We start from the raw sequence: 18457 nt of genomic DNA, 5'->3' as shown, positions 1-18457 counted from the left end.
GTGGCGTGTAACTGGCTACATGGGTTCTGGAGCCAGTTGTGTGTGGTCTCATGGACTTGCTGTAGATGCTAATATGTAAGCTGGGTACATTTAAAACAGAAATAGGACTTCAGGGGATGTCTGAGGGGGATTTTTTCAGTCTAATGATTAGTGTACAGTGACTCTCTCTACAAGGCATACCATGGTCATGTTTGCTGAAAAAAGAATACAAGGCTAGGTTAATACTTTGAAAAGCAAATGATAAGTTGGATTCTTGATTTGGAATCTTGCCTTTGAATAGGATAAATCTGGGACTTGGGAATTCTGTTGCTTTTTAGGGTTGTTGTGATGCAAATCTGTGCTTACAAACTTTGAGGTCTCTCTCAGGGTCCTAGCTCCCACTTGTGTCTTGTGGGCTATTGTGTGTCAGGACCAGTTAAAACACTTTTGGCCTTTGTGCTGGTCTGCTGCTGTAGCCCTTGTGAGAAGCCTCATGGGTACATTACATGCTGATGCTCCCATCTTCACACATTCCCATTGCTGACATACCAAGCCCTTTCTGCAAAAGTACATCTTTAATTAAAGTACTTCTTGATTGTGCCTCCCTGCCCCCTGCTCTGTATGCTCTTAGGCCATTCGGTCCATTCAGCTCCCTATGCTGCACGGTGCTCTTTCTTACTGTGAGCTCTCTTCTCTGGTGTCCCTTCCCCTGTGTTGATGTCCACTGTCCACTTCATAAGAAATAAAGATTTGTGGCGTGGCTGTGACATATGTACAGTCATTATTTCCTGTGTGAGATTAGGATTCTGTAAGGCAAGACAATTGTCTAAACTGATGCCATGCCCTTATACCACCAAAACGTTCTCTTTCCTTGTCTTGAATTGCTTTTGGGACTTTAGTGCAGTGAGCCCCTTTGGTACAGAGTCTGTGTGCTGTTTGTTACACCATTCTCACGTGGTACAGTGCTGGCAGCAGCCCTTCGCTGAAAACCTGTCTGCGCACAAGCACCAGGGAGTTGATAAATGCCACTCCACGTCCTGGGCTTCGATGTAAGTGCCTGTAATTGTAGGCTGTGGATCAGCCACCCAACAGCAGTAATTAGAGCAGCTTCCAGGGATCCAAAAAGCAGGAACTTGTAGTTGGGGTAAAGCCATCTTAGCTGACACCTGAGAGGTGCAATCCAGACTCTCATTCATGGGGTTTTGTGCCTTGGCGTGGTTCTCCTGCATGGATGAGCTCCGAAGAGCTGAGATCTCCTTCCAGACCTTAACGTGCTCTCTGCTGCCATGGCAGGCACGTCGCATAACGCCGCTGCGGTGCTGCTCTGTGGTACCCATCTGCTTTCTGTTTTCCTCCCTCACTTCATAGTGCTTGGGGCTACAGTCCTGACTTGCAACTCTTGAACCCTAACACAGTAGAAGTGGTAGGGCTCAGCAAAAGGCACGATAGAAGTTAATGATTTTGGGGAAAACATCAAAACAAGAGTACTAGCCTGAAAATAACTTGGAGATCCAAATTTCTGAGTATTTTATGACCTCTCCTGGATGACCAATTGAATTCTCTCCTTGGAGAGCACTGAACAATCCTGAATCTTTATCATTCAGACCTTGTGAGTCCTTTGTGGCCCCCCTACTAAATTGTAGAATAGATTTCAGCTAATACTTTAGCAGGCAAATCTATTTTACAGTATGGAACTATTGATAAGACATGTTGTCCTGTGCTCTTTGTATGAAAACATTGCTGAAGTGATCTACCATGTTTACAGCCTACTGAATGGACCAACTACCTTAGCCAGAGAGCCAAAAGTGCATAACCTAGAAGGGCATGGCTTGGATGCATAATAAAGGCTTTTTAGACAAGCCTGGTGATTTACAAATGTACTTTTAATGAAACATCCTTGTCTTTTCCTAGATATTTTAATAGGCTATATACATAGGCGTCTGGCTTTTAATAGAATATATACATAGGCATCTGGCTCCTGGTTAGCTGGATTCTGTCCAAAGTCTGAACTTCACAAAGTTAAGCAGACTGATAAGAGTATCTGGTAGTCTAGATGACTGGCACTTAATGAATTGCTCTAAAAAAAAAAAAAAAATCAAATTACAGTAATGTGTTTTTAAAAAGAGCTTCTATTAAAGACTGTATGATGTTAGAATAATTTCTCCTGTAACATCTGTTTTTTTTATTTGCTATAATTAAAATACTGCATTCTAACCATGAGTTCTTATATGGACAATATTATATTACATTGCAGCTGTGGTTAAAATGGATTGACCTCCAGTAGTAATCTACTCAGTAAAAAGCTATTGAGGCTAAGAAATTTCTGAGTGTCTTCAACAGCTGTGTGTTTTTGTGGAAATGCAGACTAGATTCTGTGTTTCAATTTCAAAGCAAGCCTTTTTAATAGGAAATACTTTGTTCCTGCTCTGTTTTCCCTCCCCTTCAATTTTTATAGGGGAGAGCTTTTGTAGAAAAGTGTAGAAAAGCTTCATAAATCTTATTTATCTATTCCTATTCAAAAACCAGTGTAATAGGTGAAATCTGTAGCTGCAGAAACATCAGAAAGCAATCATCTCTTTTTTCTTTAATTGATATAATGACTATCAGGCCTGTACAGAAGAAGCAGTCTGCATGGTCTCCGTATTTGAACACCTTCATTTGCCAGCTTCTTCCGTAGGTCTGTGCCTGTTCCACAGCTGTGCTTTGTTCTGTCATGCTAAAAGCCACTTAACTGTAATGCACATCTTCAGTTGCACACGGGTAAGATTTGTGACCCTCTTACCCTCCTCCTTGGCCCCCAAAATAATTTCTTGAATTAGATTTGTATGTTCTTAAATATGGACTAACCTTGGTATTGTTCAGAGAAATTCTGTTAGTATCTGAGGTTGCATCATTTCTAAGCACGTACAAGTACTACCTTTTAATTGGTTTTGACAGGTGATCCCCTAGCCAGTTTTTCGTGTGACAGTTTCCTCTTATTGAATGAGTTGGTGAAAAGTACTGCCTTTGATTTTCTTCTGTAAAATTAGGTAGCTAAACAGTACAGGTTTGACTGCTACTTGGACTCGTGGTGGGAAAACTGACACAGAACTGAAAATACACTTGGATTTGGGTAGATTATAGTCTGGATGACTTTCAGCCCGAGGGAAAAAAAATACTTTTCTGTTGCGAATTAAAACCCTTGATATAGATCTATTTGCCTATAAATTTGTATCTATTTTGACTGTAAGCCTCTTTGGAGATGCTAGATTGCAAGCCCCAAAATGTAGAGATCTGTTGCATGTTGGTGCCTACCTGGGAAGCACTTCTTTTCTCCTCTGTGAGGGAGTCCATTCTGAATGGGGGAAGAAAAGCTTAAGGGCATCTGAACATTGAGGGGCAGGCTAAGGAAATGAAACTATCACTACAACTGTACATCCACTAGCCCACTTCAGTATCTGAAATGTTTCATCCTGCCATATAGGAAACTTTAAAAAGGTTTAAACACCTGAATTTCAGCTTATTTAAAGGATCCTAGAGGCTTCAACAAAAAAGCTTAGGTTTTCTCCTTAGGTAACTGCATTGCCCATTTGTAGGTTATCTTGCTTACTATTTGTGTTGGGAGTCTCCAGGGTCATGAGTAACACTGATTGCCCTGTCCTCTAGCTGAGCAGTGTCTTATGTTTGATGTAGATTTTTTTTTTTTTTTTTTCTCATCTGTCTTTGCCAGCTGCTCCTTTGGGATTCTCCTTTTACAGTTACATTGCGTCCCCAAGTGGGGAAGGGAACCAATCATCAGCTGCCTTGAATATTGAAAACTACTGTAATGTGAAAACTACTGCATGTAATTGATTTTGAGTAAGGTTTGTGATAGCTGACTGAAACTGTGTCATGGGTACCAAAAATGTCTCATTTTTGTTTTCTTCTAGGAACTTTATATTGCTGTGGGAATATCTGGAGCAATCCAACACTTGGCTGGGATGAAAGACAGCAAGGTAGATAAAGATGGATGTACTAGCAGAGATTTTTTGAGGAAGGAGATGAGTTGACTTCCTTGCTTTTATAGCAGTACTTTAGCCAGTCTTCCAATTTTTTTAAAATGTTAAAATTGCCAGTTTGTCTGCTTCTTTAAAACATGCTATCCCTTTAAGCCTTGCCAAGAGAAGGTATTATGGCAAAACAACTAACACAGTAGAAAAACCATTGCTCTACAACCCAAAGTGGAAAGTAGAAGCAACTAATCGACTTTGTTTATTTTAAAAAAACCAAACCCACATATGCCTGAATTCTATACAATAGTTCCATTTGCGTTTATTTCAGAGTATGACATATTAATTCATGCATAACAATGTGCAATTTGAATTATGAACTTACTATTCCATAAAGTAAAAAGATGTCTCTGACATTCCTGCATTTAGCCATTCAAATGGAAACCTATTATAAAACGGCAGTAAAATTTAAAAGGTTTAACTCATTAGTTGCCAAAGCAAATAATCAAAATTGGAACTGCCAGTTTGGTCCGCAGTGCAGTGTTTGCCAAGAGGAACAGAGTTACCTGCCGAATCATACTATCAACTGACAAACATCAAGAACTGTAGGTTGTCCTGCCTCCCCGCAAGTAATTTCAGAAAAAGGATATATGTTTCTTTTCTATTTCCAAGGAATGAACGTATGATTTCTGGCAGAAAGCAAACCCAGAACTTTGAATAGCTTACAAAACTGAGGAACAGGTTTGTAAAACTTTACAGGCAGATCCTTGTGTTTAACCAGTGACAGACTAGTGAGTGTATGGTCGTTGTCCTCACAAGCCAGCCTGTGTGCTAGGATGATCTGTGCTTTCTTACAGTTCAGTTCTTTGGCAAATTTTTTTTTTTTGAGAAAATCATGTAAGCTGGATTTGGGATACAGCACCTTTCTGGGGCCTCAGTCTTCTAAAATCAGGGACTCAAGTGGCGATAGCATTAGTTTACACAGTGGAGAAAAACCAACCAAAATTAGAAATTATGGATGAGTGATGGGCAGGGATACGAAGGTCACTACTGAGAAGAACGAGTAGTAGTACCTGTAGCAGTGTATGCTCACTGGTCTGAGTGGAGCGGCGGTGCCACAGTCTCTTCTAGTCCCAGTGCAGCCCCAGGGGAGGCAGCAGGGACAGGCAGGCGTGGAGCCCGCGGGGCAGCGCTGCTGTGGTGCTTCCCCGGCTCCTCTGGGCTCTGCCGATGGCCCACTGTGTCTTTGTTTCCAGACGTTTAGTCTCCAACCGTGCTGATGGGTGGGTGGAATTAGTATCAGCCATTGAGAGCTGTGTATTTAACTGCTTAAAACTTGATCTGACCCTGTTTGTATCTATCCCCTGCCTTATCTGAGTTAAGACTACCAGCAATACTGGGAATCTGTTACTTTAAGTACCAGAATTTCCTTTGATATAAAAATATTGAGCAGCAATATTGTCCTGTACCGTAACAGCAAACTCTCTGGTTTTTGGCTTTTCCAATGCCATGTTTGATATTTTGAGATGTTCTTTTGTAGACAATAAGGACACACAAAGTTTGCCGATGTGAGATGGATACTTAACAGTTTAATTTCTCCTTTATATCTTAGTTTTTATAGCGTAAACAAATTGTGTATTGTAAAATTCAGTTTTATTTATTTGTGTTTGAAGTGTGTTCTGCTTTCCTTTTAGTCAAAGCATATGGGTGTTGTAGTTACTGAAAAGATCCAGTTTTTGCAAACATGAAGAATTATGCAGCCATGGGAACTCTCTGGAGTGTCCCCTGGCTTCCCTCAGCACTGTGAATTATCTGGCATTGTGAACTTGTATACTTCAGGATATGTTTTCCAAAGGAGTCAGATGCTTCCTACCAAGCAAAATAGATAATTTATTTGTCCTTTTACAGCAAGGTAGAAAATGCAGCTTTTGAGGAGACCTGGAGAATTGTTGCTTTCGTTCCTTATTTTTAATTGCCTTATGAGGTGGTTACAGGATCTTTTCTTCCTAAGAGATTTAACCTGCAATGTTCTGTTGCAAATAAGGTGATGCTTTTTGCTTCTTACCATGGGAAGTCTGATTTAGTGATGAGGTAGAGGACTAGATCTTACTAAGGTTATTTCAGCTGATGGAGACAGGGGAAGGATGAGGCTGCCAAACTAAAACTTAAGACAGTTTTGCCAGCAACTGGTGTTCATTATTTCTGGGATAAGGACAGAGCCAGCAGCCCCCAAGGTGTCCCTAACTGCTGGCCTCGGTGCTCAGCGTTAGCCCCCGTGGCCTCCTGCCCCTCTGGGTGGTTCTGCAAAGCCTGGTAGGGCCTCAGAGTACAGTTAGTCTTTATTGAGCCAACAGCCTCGGGTATCACAGCCTGTGTTTTGCACTGTTGAACTGTCAGGGGAGGCTCGCATTTGCAAATGGGATAACTGAAATAAAAACAGTAAAACTTGGGGGAAAAATGTTTCAGGGGAAGTATTACTGGAATACTTGCAGGAGCTGGCAAGAGGGCAGCAGCAGTGCTCTGCTGTAGGGACTTCCTTCTCACAGAGATGATGTGGTCATTCTGTGTAGTGAGTCACAGGATGCAAATGACCTGTGAAGAAAAAAACATTTCTGTGGGCCTAAAAATGCAGAATTTGCAAACTTTGAGTTACTGCCACTAGGTGTATACTACTGAGCCATTAATTTTGTTGGACAAGTACACTCCGTGGAGGAAGGGAAAGAGTGAGCTGTGAGCTGTGGCTCCCTGTATCACATGGCTGTTGGGTTAGAGCTGGCCTGAAGGGGTCCCGTTCTCCCAAATCAGCACTCAGAGTGGCAGCAGAGGGGGGCAGGCACTAGGGGAGTGCTGCTGTTTGGACCCAGGCCTGGTTTAGGAGCTGTCATCCTTGTCCCATCCTTTAGGGAGTGCTCCCTAGCCTGTTGGAGGTTTGATGCGGACACCAAGGCTTATTTGCTGGAAGCTAGGACAGACATTTACAGAAAGATTTACCTGTAGGGCAGAGTTTAAACCAAGACAGACATTTTCTGGACTGTTGTGTCGGGATTTTGATCATTTGTGGTTTTCTACTGTGTGACAAACTAAATGATATATCCCATAGTAAGCAAGTACAGAGGCTTTTAGGCATGGCTTTATTGTACTTGTTTTGAATGCTGCTTTGAATTATTTCTGTAACAGTATGGTTTAGATCTTGCAGATAATCCTTTGTAGCAATTTTTTCTAGATTCTTTTCAACAGGGGAGGATAGCTCTGATGTATGCAGTGAGCAGGGAAAGCAGTTTGGGGGTTGGGTTGCCTTTGTCTTTGGTTAGCTTTGAGGTGGAAAGGGAAAATGTTAAATGCTGTGATCCATAGCTTGTGCTTCCCAGGGGCTGGGGGAGAATTTAGCCCATGGTTCTTGGGTCACTGTAATCCAGCCCTAGACGTTAATCATATCTATATTCACATGGTGCTTTACTGTTGCTTACAGACCATTGTTGCTATTAACAAGGATCCAGAAGCTCCAATTTTCCAAGTGGCAGACTATGGCCTGGTGGCTGACTTATTTCAGGTGAGGCTGAACCTGGAGCTGCGCTGGGTAACTGAATGTTTCAGAGCTCTAATGAGAGCTTAGATGATGTAATCTAGGAGGAGTTAAAGACAGCTGTGTGAGGGTGTTTGCTTTGGGTTGGTTTGTTAAATAATTTGCTTTAGGAGTTCATGATTTTCATGCTCAAGCTTCAGTCCCTGCCAGTAGAAGCTGTCATGTGTGTTTGTTGGGGGGGGGGGTGGGGGTGTCACAGGCAGCCTGACTCTGTTTCCTGAACCATTCTGAGAAATAACCACACATAGGTGCTTGCAGGTATTTTTAAGAAGTTTCATAAAGTATGAAAGTTCAGGGGTGGCAGGAGGAGTTCTGATTTTGCCCGGGCTTGCTGCCTTACTGAGGCCCGTGAGGGACTCCCTGGTGGGTCTCTCCGGGAGGACGGCGCCTGCAGCTCGTGGGTGCCCTGGCCCACGGGCAGGAGCCTGCTGTGCCTCTGCCGAGAGGCCTGGGCAGAAACTCTGCCAGCACCTAATGCCATTCCTGAACTAATGCCCGCTGGCTCAGGGTGAGCACGGGCCTTTCCGTAAGCCAGAGACAAAGTCACATTCTGAAGAAACACCATGTAGACAATTTCCTTAATAAATTTTGTACGAATGCATTATTTCCACCTAATGGAAATGTAACGCTCTTAAATAATTAAGAGGCTTTATTCAGCAGGAGAGAAGTGGGGAGTGCTGTGAGCTGGGGTGACCCACAGCCCCTGGAGTGGTGTGCTTGGGCAGAAGGGGGGGGTGGGAGGGCGGGGAGTGCAATTAGGGGGTGGGTGCTGCACAGGGAGAGTTTGGGGGGGGTCAGAGGGAGAGCACGTGCTACCCCAGCACTGGTGTTTGCAGGCGGTGCCAGAGATGACGGAGCTGCTGAAGAAGAAGTGAGCGATGGTGATGGACCCCGCACTGCAGTTGCAATAAGGGCAAATAAAGAACTTTTACTGAAAAAAGGTGGGGTCACTGTGGTGTTGGGTTTTTTTGGTGGGCAGTGGGATGGCACATAATGGGGGTGGGTGGAAGGATGGGAAGGGAATGAAAGAGGGATAGAAGCAGGAAGCCATGTCTGTCTGTCAGTGTTTATTCCCATCCCCAGGCCCCTCCTGGCCGCTCAGCCCCTGGCAGGGTGAGGGCGGGGGCCAGGCTGGGCCCAAGCTGTCCTGCAGCTCTGCCCCGCCCTGGGCACTGTGAGGCTGTGCCAGCCCTGGTCTGTGGTGCTCCCGGGCACCCGTGGGCTGGCCCCAGGCTGGTGGCAGGACAGGGCCACAGTCTGTCTGTCCCCCTGCGCACGGTGAGGCTGCAGTGGACTGGCGGCAGGTCTGTTGTGCCCCAGAGGCCACGGCAGGGGGCAGGGCCCAGTGCTGGTGCCCTCCCGGCTGGCGGCCGGTGCAGGGGGTGCCTCCACCACTGCCCCCGTGCCTGCGGCAGCCGCTCACCTGGCACAGCGAGCGTGTCCCCGTTGCTGCAGGCTGGCCCTAGGCCTCGGGAACCCTGCCCAGCCGGGGCTCGGGGGGCCCCAGTGCCCCATACTTCTCGTCAATCACAGGGGCAGCCTGGGGGCAGTCAATGAGTGGCTTGAGCTGGAAGACGTCGAGGCTCTCCTGGTTCCTGCGGTTGTAGACGCTGAGCCGGTGGCCCAGGTCAGGGCTGGCCCCCACCGAGCCCGCGGGGCTGGGCAGCTTCAGGTTGACAGGATCCAGCCCCTTCTGCGCCAGGCAGGCCTCTTCCGACAGCGAGGAGAGCAGCTCCTGCACCGCTCGGCTGGCCCCCGCCTCTGCCGCCGCCTCGCAGGCCGTGCTGCAGTCCGGCGAGGAGCCCAGTGTCCGGCTGCTCTCGCTGCAGGCCTGGGTGCCCGAGCTGGCGGTGGAGCGCGAGGCGCTGCCCGACGTGGTGCTGGCGGAGGTCCCCGTGCTGCCCAGGCGCAGCGGCACCTCCACTGTGAAGAGGTCGGAGGAGACGTTGGGGTGATGGACGTCGATGGCGGCCGTGGTAACCACGCAGATGGCGGCCTCAGGGCCACCGCTGTCTGCAGGGGAGAGAGCAGAGAGAGGCCCCTGAGAGCGGGACACGCCCTGTACAGCTGCTGAGGGACCCGCTTCATGTGCGTGAAAAATAGCTGTGATTCCACACCCCCGTTAATTATCTCACCTTTTGTGTATACACCCCTACAGATACATCTGCACACACGCCCCCTTATATAGAAATACATACACTGTTCTGTGTAGGGGAAGGAGAGAAAGAGTGTATATAAAGTGATCGATAAGGAAATCTAGCCATACATGAGCACATTCCCTGCACACCCCCAAACCCTTTATTTATAATAGCTTTTAAAATATATATATATCCCCAAGTCTAGATACACACATCTTTTATATAGCCATGTACACAATGAGGGTGTATAGCGAGAGCTATTAATATAAATAGCACTGTATACATCTGTATATTATATATATGTACATACATGAAGCTTCAACTATAATACATTAACACAGACATTCAAGATACACACACTATAGTAAACAGTCCCCATCTTGAAATGCATGTAATTACTGATCATCAAATGGAAGACATCCCTGTCCTATATAAATACATGTGTGTATATCAGGAATGGATAGAGAGAGAGGAATAGACATACACTTACACATGAACACCCCCTCTTTAGTTAGAGATCATGGCTTTTATTTAAAATGGGAACATATATAGAGGGATACACAACTATAAATACCACCATAATCTCTATGTGTGTGTGTGCACACACTCTATACAATATGTGTCTGTGTCTATACAGAGTCTCCTGTCCCACCCCGCCCCCCCATTTTACATACACATGACCTTTATACATAGATTTATCTCTATATATACAGGTCCCATATCTAATACATTATACCTATATATGTACTACACACACAGTCCATAGTCCCCCTCCTTTAAATACACACATTCTCTCTCACACACCTACGCTTACATAAATAGTTATGTATTGCTCACTCTGTGTGTGTATACATGGGGAATGTATGTAATGGGATACACATAGATAATACATCGAACCTATATATGAACACCCCCCCCCTTTATTTATACCGCTTTGGGATTATACACACACCTTTTATAGCTCTCCTAGCATAGGAAGAGGATGTATATGAAGGCATATATAGCTACATATAATACCTATGTATGTACACATGCACATACAGACTATATATAATACCCCTAATCATTATATATGGCTTTACCCATATAGATATGGGAAATACATGGGTGTATATATGAGCCCATTGCAATCATACATTATACCTACATATATACAGAAATTTTTATATATATATATATACACACACACAGCCCTCCCTAGAGTATACAGTTCCTCCTTTAAATACATGTAATTATCGTTAAATTGAACACACACCCCCTTTATATAGCTGTAGATCCATCTTTATGCACACTGCCATGTGTGTAACGGGGATGAATATAGAGGGCTATACATCCATAAATAATGCACTGTGTATCTATGTGTGTGTGTGTCTACAGAGTCTCACCTGTTTTATATACACCTTCATAGATAGATTTATCTATATAGCTAGGGGGGAGGTAGGAGCCCCATTACAACACAGTATACATATGTACACACAGATACTTGATACATATACTATAGGATAGAGTCCTCCTTTCAATGTGTATAATGATCTGTCTTTAAATAGACTACACACACTTGCTCTGACACATACATCTACTTACTCTTAAATATATATATTTCTTACTCTGTATATACACAGGGAATGTATATATAGGGATATACCTATATAATACCTTATACCTGTACTTGAGCACACATACACATCCATATTGTATGTAATACCTACTATACATATAAAATTGTATGTACATACACACCTTTTTATGTATCTCCATGTATATTATGGTGATGTATACAGAGCAATGTACACATGCACACACATATTATATAAAATACATAGGTGTATAGACACAGTGTCCCGTCCCCCCCATTTTATATACACCTAATCTTTATATATAGATTTATCCCTACAGGGAATGTGTGTGTGTCTGCCCCATATATAGTACATAATGTATATATAATGCTCACCTTTCTCTCTCTCCATATATATCTCTCTCTGTGTGTATACATAGGGAATGTATATATAGGGATATACACTGTACCTATCTGTGAACACATACACGTATGAAATGATATGTATATACACAGACACATGGTCACCCACACCTTCCCCTCCTTTTCATCTATCTTCTTATACATACACCTATGTATAGAATCATATATCTATATATATAGCCATGTATATAATGGGGATGTATATCCAGAGATAGACACAAGTAAAAATAACACTGTATACCTGTATGTGTATGCACACACATATTTTTTATAGATACATATAATTTATGTGTGTATAGCTACACAGTCTCACACATCTATACAGAATTTAATACGTATCTTTAAAAATGTATCCATATTTATAGAGAAAACGTCTGTGTGTGTAGGGAAGTTTCCCCATTTATAATACATTATACCTATAAATGTACACTAATTTTTTATATATTATCTATAATACATGTATAGGTATATATACACTCATGTATTTTCCAAAATATTATATATAAACTATATATGCATGTACACAGGCTCTCACATACCCACCCACATACATATATTTTTACACATACAGAAAATATAAATAACTGTGTCTTTATATCTCTCTGCATACACACACATAAATAGCTTTTGCGTGATGTAGTAGTCACACACCTTTTGATATGTACTTTTATGTAACAACATATCTATTTATATGCAATTATACACACATCCCTTTATGTGTCTTTATACAGACATAGATACCTATGCACACATACAGACTTATCATTACATGTAAACCTGTATTTCCCCATGTATATATATGGATATAATACATTACATCTATACATGCACATATCCATATCCACATCTTTGCGTATATCCCTGTTTATGTATGGGGATATACACAAGACATTATACCTGTATATACACACATACTGACATTCCTATTTTAAATAATACAGAATACATACAAAATATATATGTATATACAGACATTGTCGCACACATCTCATAAGCATGACAAAAATCAGAAGATACCTGTAATAAACCTATCTATCTCCCCATGTATATCAGTGTAGGGAAGTATCCACAAGTACGTATGTATTTAATACAATATACATATATATTTTTACGACCATACTTACACATCTTTATACATCCATATATATGTATGCATCTCCACATGTGTATGTATATATGGGGATATAGATACAGAGATATGCCCCTACCCTTTTACCTATATCTCTCTAATTTTTATAGATTTTAATTTATGTATCGAGATAAAATATCTATGTATATACACGGACACTGCCTCTCACACACATCTTTGTATAGGAAAGTCATATACATTATATGTATATGCACATCCACACACCTCTATATGTATATAAATCTTTTCCTATGTATGGGGATGTATGTATGTTTGGAGATACATATATGTACGTACGTATACATACATTATACACATATGTGTATAAACATATATTTTTACTTATGTCTATATACATGTGTATCTGTGTGTGTATATACACAGGATATACATATACATTAGTTTCATGTGCATATATACACACAATTTTATGTACATAGTATGTATGTGTACACACAGACACATCCTTATATAGATATACGCTTTTTTTATTATAGCCCTGAGATTGCATAGACATAAGGGGGGTGTGTGTACACACCACCCCCCGCCCAGCTTGGCTTGCCCTGGCCTTTCCCTGTTCAGCCTCCTCCTGGCAAGGGCAGCCCTGGGCCAGGCAGCCGGGGCCACTGCCCCAGCCCTGCCCGCACAGCGGGAGCCCTGGGTGCCATCCCTCGGGAGCTGAGCCCGGGTGAGAGCCCGTGCCTGCGGCTGAGGCCTTACAGCGTTGGGCTGAAGCTCTCCGAAGGGCCCCCAGCAGGCGCGGTGCTGAGCTCCCCCCTCCCTGCCCCTGCTCCCTGCAGTCACTTGGCCCAGGCTGTTCATTCCCGGCTCCACCTGAACCGCTCTGCGGGCTGGGGCAGCCCAGCGCCGGGAACTCGCCTCTCCCACAGCCCCAGCTATTGCGAGTGCCTTTGGCAGGAGCAGCCTCGGGGCCCTTTGACCTTTAGAGAACTACTACTTTGGTACCGATTTCCACGGAGCAAACCACGAGGTGCCATGGCAGGTCTTATTTTGACATCACTGTTTGGTCTCACCTGGTTTACAGCACACAGTGCAATGCAAAAACACAATTCACATTTACATTCTCAAGCAAAACTTACCACTGGTAGGCTCACTGTAGTATCGACTGATGTAATTATTCATGTCATCCTCTGAAAGAAAAAAAGGCAGCCATTAGAAGACCATTTATTTGATTGAAATTCCACCCTGTGACTGCCCAGGGCACCACTTTCTGTGTATTTTTAGGCCAGAAGGCCAGGTGACACGCTACATCCCCCATCCACCCTGTGGCTGCAGCCAAAACAGGGGTTACAATCCCCTGCAGTTCTTTAGGGCACCAGCCTGGGAATGAGGCACTCTGCATTCCAAAGAAAACAAGCTCCATGGTCAAGACAAAACAAGTGTAATGGTGGCTTTTCTCTGGGCAGCAGGGCCCTCCCCTCCCGCATACGGCACAAAGGTAAAGCTCGTGGTTGTCCTGAGAGGCTGAGCTACTCGTGCTGTACAGTTACACCATGGAGTGAGCTCCTTCCACGGGGTGACCCTCCAGGGAGGGACCCGAGCTGCCTTCCCCCTCGCAGTAATGCTCACCCCTCTCTGGTCAGCCCCAGCACCCTGCGCCCTACCGGGCTGCAGCCATCCCCTCTTCTGCCAAGGGGTTCTCCAGGTAGAGGCACTGGGAGGGCAGGTTTCATTTCTCCTATAGGGACATTTCTATTCTCTTTCAATATTTTTTTTCATGTGGGCCCAACACTGCTTCTCATTTTCATTTGCAGTCCCCCCGAGACCTATGCTGTTGCCACACCGAACAGCAACGACATAACCATTGCTCCTGAGCAGCTTCCCTGTGTTTCTGCACTCTCTCATTCCTTTTCTTGTTTTTAACTTGTTCCTGTGGAAAGTAGTTGACTTTAAAAAAGCAGGAACAATATCCAGTATGTTTCCAGAAGAACAGCTAAAACTTCCCCTGTTCTGTCTTGGATGACGTGGCCAATAAAAGCCACACAAGTTTACCAAAACAAGTGGAAATGCCTCTCCAGCTCAGCACAAGTGCTGCTGTGGGAAACAAAAAAGAGAGCCGGACAAGCCAGCTCTCTAGCGGTTGTAAATCCATGTAATTTTAATGTGTAAATCCCTACTTCTAGAATAATGTCTTTTTTTCATTCAGAATGAATAGTGTTATTTTGTTGTATATTACATATACAAATATATAACATTACACTATCTGTTGGCTTAAAATACACTGTAAAGATTTTTACAAGTGAGAGGTGTAGTGCTACACTTGTAGTACATACATGAGAGCTACATCTGAACTTCAATAATGGCAAAATAAAAACAAAGACATGACCACAAAAGGGAAAGAGCAGCTATATTGCATGTACAGATTTTAGATGCTGCAGATGACAGTGAGATTTCCTGCGATCTTAGAGAAAGGCAGAACGTTTTACAGTCGCTGAAAAAGAAAATAACAAACTCCTCTTGTTGCAGTTCTGAGCAGAACACAAATATTGCTGCTAAGAAAACAGTATCAGCAGTCCAGGAAGAATTTCAAGCTTACAAGCAGCCTGACCTGCCCAATTTGCGGTGTAGCTGCGCTCTAAAAGCACTCTCTCTTTTAAGTGCTCTTTTTGATACCATGTTTCAGAAAACCATGCTCATCCCTTTGAGCCAGATTTCCTTCATCCCCCTGGGTCTCTGTGGCTACAGTCCTGCCTTTTCACAGCACACTGTGGTTTGCAGGTGAAAGAAACAGATGTTTTCTGGGGAACACTTTCTCCACACAACAAGACCCAAACCACCAAGCACTCTGTACCTGAAATAGCTGCACTCATAAGAAGGCAATCTAACCTGACACTGAAAGGCAACATGGTTGTTTTCCTGGTTTCATTGCATCTTAAAAGCTTTTTTGGCCCTTGTTGATCTTTAAATGCCTGCAGTCAGAGGTGTGCTTTGTGCTAATGTCTGAGTTTAAAAAAGAGGCCTTAGAGTAGCTCAAGGCAATGCTGCTGAATTAGGAATACATTGCAAGGCTTTTCAGCTATCTGCTACTAAAATACATTTCATTGCAATCATGCATAATTTATCTTCTGAATACCACCAAATCTGCCAGGCCATATAGATACTGGTTCTTGTTCAGGCATGGAACCTTCAGCTATAGTCAGAAAAAACCTGCTTATCTGTACTTTCGCTAATGCACGTCCAGCATATTTAGCTTAGAGTCTAATTCTAAGCAGAGAAATGAGAAAAACAGAACTATGGTTTGGCCTGGACAAGGGCATGTTCTGCACGTGGGGTCACCCCTCCTCATCACCTGGCAAAAGCACACAGCCACAGTCGGTGCAATGCCCGGGGGACTGGGGTGCTCTCATTAACGTCTGCCCCAAATGCCAAGGTGCTTTTCACTGAAGACAGAATACAACTTGGAAAAGTTATCATCTGCTTTTCCTGTCTTACAGCAAGGCTCACATCAAGTCTTCTTTAGGACTGCATACATTTACTGCCCTGGCCACCTGCCTGTCAACTCTCAGAATGTACCAGGGCACTGTTTTCAAACCGATCAGTTGCGTTCAAACCAGTTTAACAAAGAGATCTAGACTGCTCTTTCTATCAGCCAAGGCCTGTGCCAGACATCTCAAAAGGAAATCCTGTAATGTGTAATGCACTCACTCACGCTCCTTTGAGCGGTGGGTGAGGAAAACCACTGACTGTCCTGGCTGTGCGTGGGACCGTGTGGGCACAAAGGACTGGGAGAGCCGCCTACTTTAATGTTATGCTGTGATGGCATTATTAATGTCATTGTTTTACACTGCTTATCTATCTATAAATAAAAGATACATGTATAAATATGTATGTAAAATATAAACTTTTTTTTACCTTGAATAGTTTCTTATGAATAAAACCAATAAAGAGTAATGGAATAACAACAGCAGAATAAATATTTCAACAACAGATGAAGTTTTGGAATCATTACATTAAAGCAAACTGTCAATTAACAAACTCATCTTAAGTCATATGGGAGTCCCAGCTACTTTGGGCATAAAAGGCTGTAAACAATTCCAGTTCTCTCTCATATTCTACATTGCTGAAAGCAGGGAGTTCAAAAAATTGCCACAAATACACATCTGAAAGCAACTATTTGTGCATATAAAACATAAAAAGTACAGTATTGCACATTACTGTAGAACACTCCTCAAGTGCTTTATGGGTACTTACAATGAGATGAAATCCCTACTGCTCGGTATGTCCAGTCAGATGGGATCAGGAGTACAACTACATTTGCAGCTGGTGGCCTGCAGGAAGTTTGTATGAGCAAGTAGGGGAGACCAGCTTTTACAAGAGGGGCAGATTGCTTATCTTATTTTAATTCTACATAAGTGTTTTCTGTTGTCAGTATATTTTAGTTTCAGCTCCAGAAAGGGAGGGTTTTTTTAAGAAATACTTCATTCTTCATAGTTTCCCCATTTTTTTAAAAAACTTTTTTTCTTATTTCTGCCACTTTGGAATTTTCAGGATCCAGAAGACTTAATTTTCCTCCTTTCCTAGAAATAAACCCATCTCTTCAAATACATAGCAATGTTAGCTGCACTTCCCATTTCCAGAAGAGAAACTTTCAATTTAAAAGTTCTTAGCCATAATGATGCCCAAATGGTATTTACAGTAAATTAAGGAATTGGCAGTAAATAGAAATAAAAAGCGTTTCCCTCTTATTTCCCCTAGAAATGGCAACCTCAGAAAAAGGTCTGTGGATGGTGGTGGGGATCCTCTTGCGACATACACCAGGAAGAATCATAGAACCATTTAGGTTGGAAAAGACCTTTAAGATCATAGAATCCAACCATAAACTTAACACTGCCAAGTCCACCAATAAACTATATCCCCACGTGCCACATCTACACGTAATGAATAAAAGCCTTCACGCCCAGGAAATGTGGTGACAAATCTGGTGACAAAGATCCAATAATTGTGAGTTGAGAAAGTAGAACAGGAAGAGTGAGGCAGCTCTTTCTCATGTGAAAAGCCATCCTAACCTGTGGTGAACAAGGGTGGTTCTACAATCCTCCCTGGAAAGCGAGAGCGATGGGAAGCAGGGAGATACGCAGCAGCACTGTAGAGGAATTTGGCTGAGAGAAGGTTCGGCTGGACAGGAGAAGGAACAAGCAGAAACAGGCTGTTCTTTATGGTCCACAAGCTTCATTTGCTCAAGTTAGTGTGGGGTGTGAATGACAGCCAAAACAGCATGACAAAACAAGACACCTGGAACTGCTTCACCTGCCAGTGGAAGATGGCAACCATATAACTGTAAGAGGTGAAGCAGCAGAGTAACATGGGACCACGAACAGACAGCAGGGCTGACTCCAACATGATCAGGCCTTTTCACTAGACAGAAGGGAATGTCTGGTTGGGAAGCTGCTCAGACTCTTACCTATCTCACGTAAAACCAAACTAGCCTTCCCTGACACTGCAACCAACCACTTCTGCAAAGCTGTAAGCACAGTAAAGTCAAATCAAGAAGTAGTAAATCCCATCTCTTAATCTGCTACCCAAATCTCTATTACTGAAAAAGCATGCGGTTCCTGCTCAGGATCTCTCTGACAGCTACTGGATTTTGTCTGATGAAGGTTTTCAAATTATCTGCCTGGTTTTTTCCTGCAAGACTTAGAACACACACTAAAATGGTTCAGG

At 43.2% G+C, this 18457-nt stretch overlaps 2 protein-coding genes across 5 annotated transcripts in view; one reads left to right on the top strand and one right to left on the bottom strand.

Annotated features, from left to right (window-relative positions):
- Window positions 1-8470, top strand: part of ETFA (electron transfer flavoprotein subunit alpha) — a 40000-nt gene extending 31530 nt beyond the window's left edge. For all 3 annotated transcript variants that reach the window (XM_074917554.1, XM_074917555.1, XM_074917556.1), the window contains 3 exons: window positions 3888-3953; window positions 7417-7497; window positions 8367-8470. In XM_074917554.1, coding sequence (XP_074773655.1) covers window positions 3888-3953; window positions 7417-7497; window positions 8367-8405 — 186 coding nt within the window. In that variant the 3' untranslated portion in view covers window positions 8406-8470. The remainder of the gene's footprint in view (window positions 1-3887; window positions 3954-7416; window positions 7498-8366) is intronic.
- Window positions 3965-18457, bottom strand: part of TMEM266 (transmembrane protein 266) — a 99303-nt gene continuing 84810 nt past the window's right edge. For both annotated transcript variants that reach the window (XM_074917550.1, XM_074917551.1), the window contains 3 exons: window positions 13876-13926; window positions 8954-9543; window positions 3965-6539 (listed from right to left, as the gene is read on the bottom strand). In XM_074917550.1, coding sequence (XP_074773651.1) covers window positions 8993-9543; window positions 13876-13926 — 602 coding nt within the window. In that variant the 3' untranslated portion in view covers window positions 3965-6539; window positions 8954-8992. The remainder of the gene's footprint in view (window positions 6540-8953; window positions 9544-13875; window positions 13927-18457) is intronic.

This window comes from Athene noctua, chromosome 13, assembly GCF_965140245.1.
Source record: "Athene noctua chromosome 13, bAthNoc1.hap1.1, whole genome shotgun sequence".
NCBI lineage: Eukaryota > Metazoa > Chordata > Aves > Strigiformes > Strigidae > Athene > Athene noctua.
The sequence above is the reverse complement of the archived record's forward strand: the minus strand, read 5'-3'. Positions and strand labels throughout refer to the sequence as shown.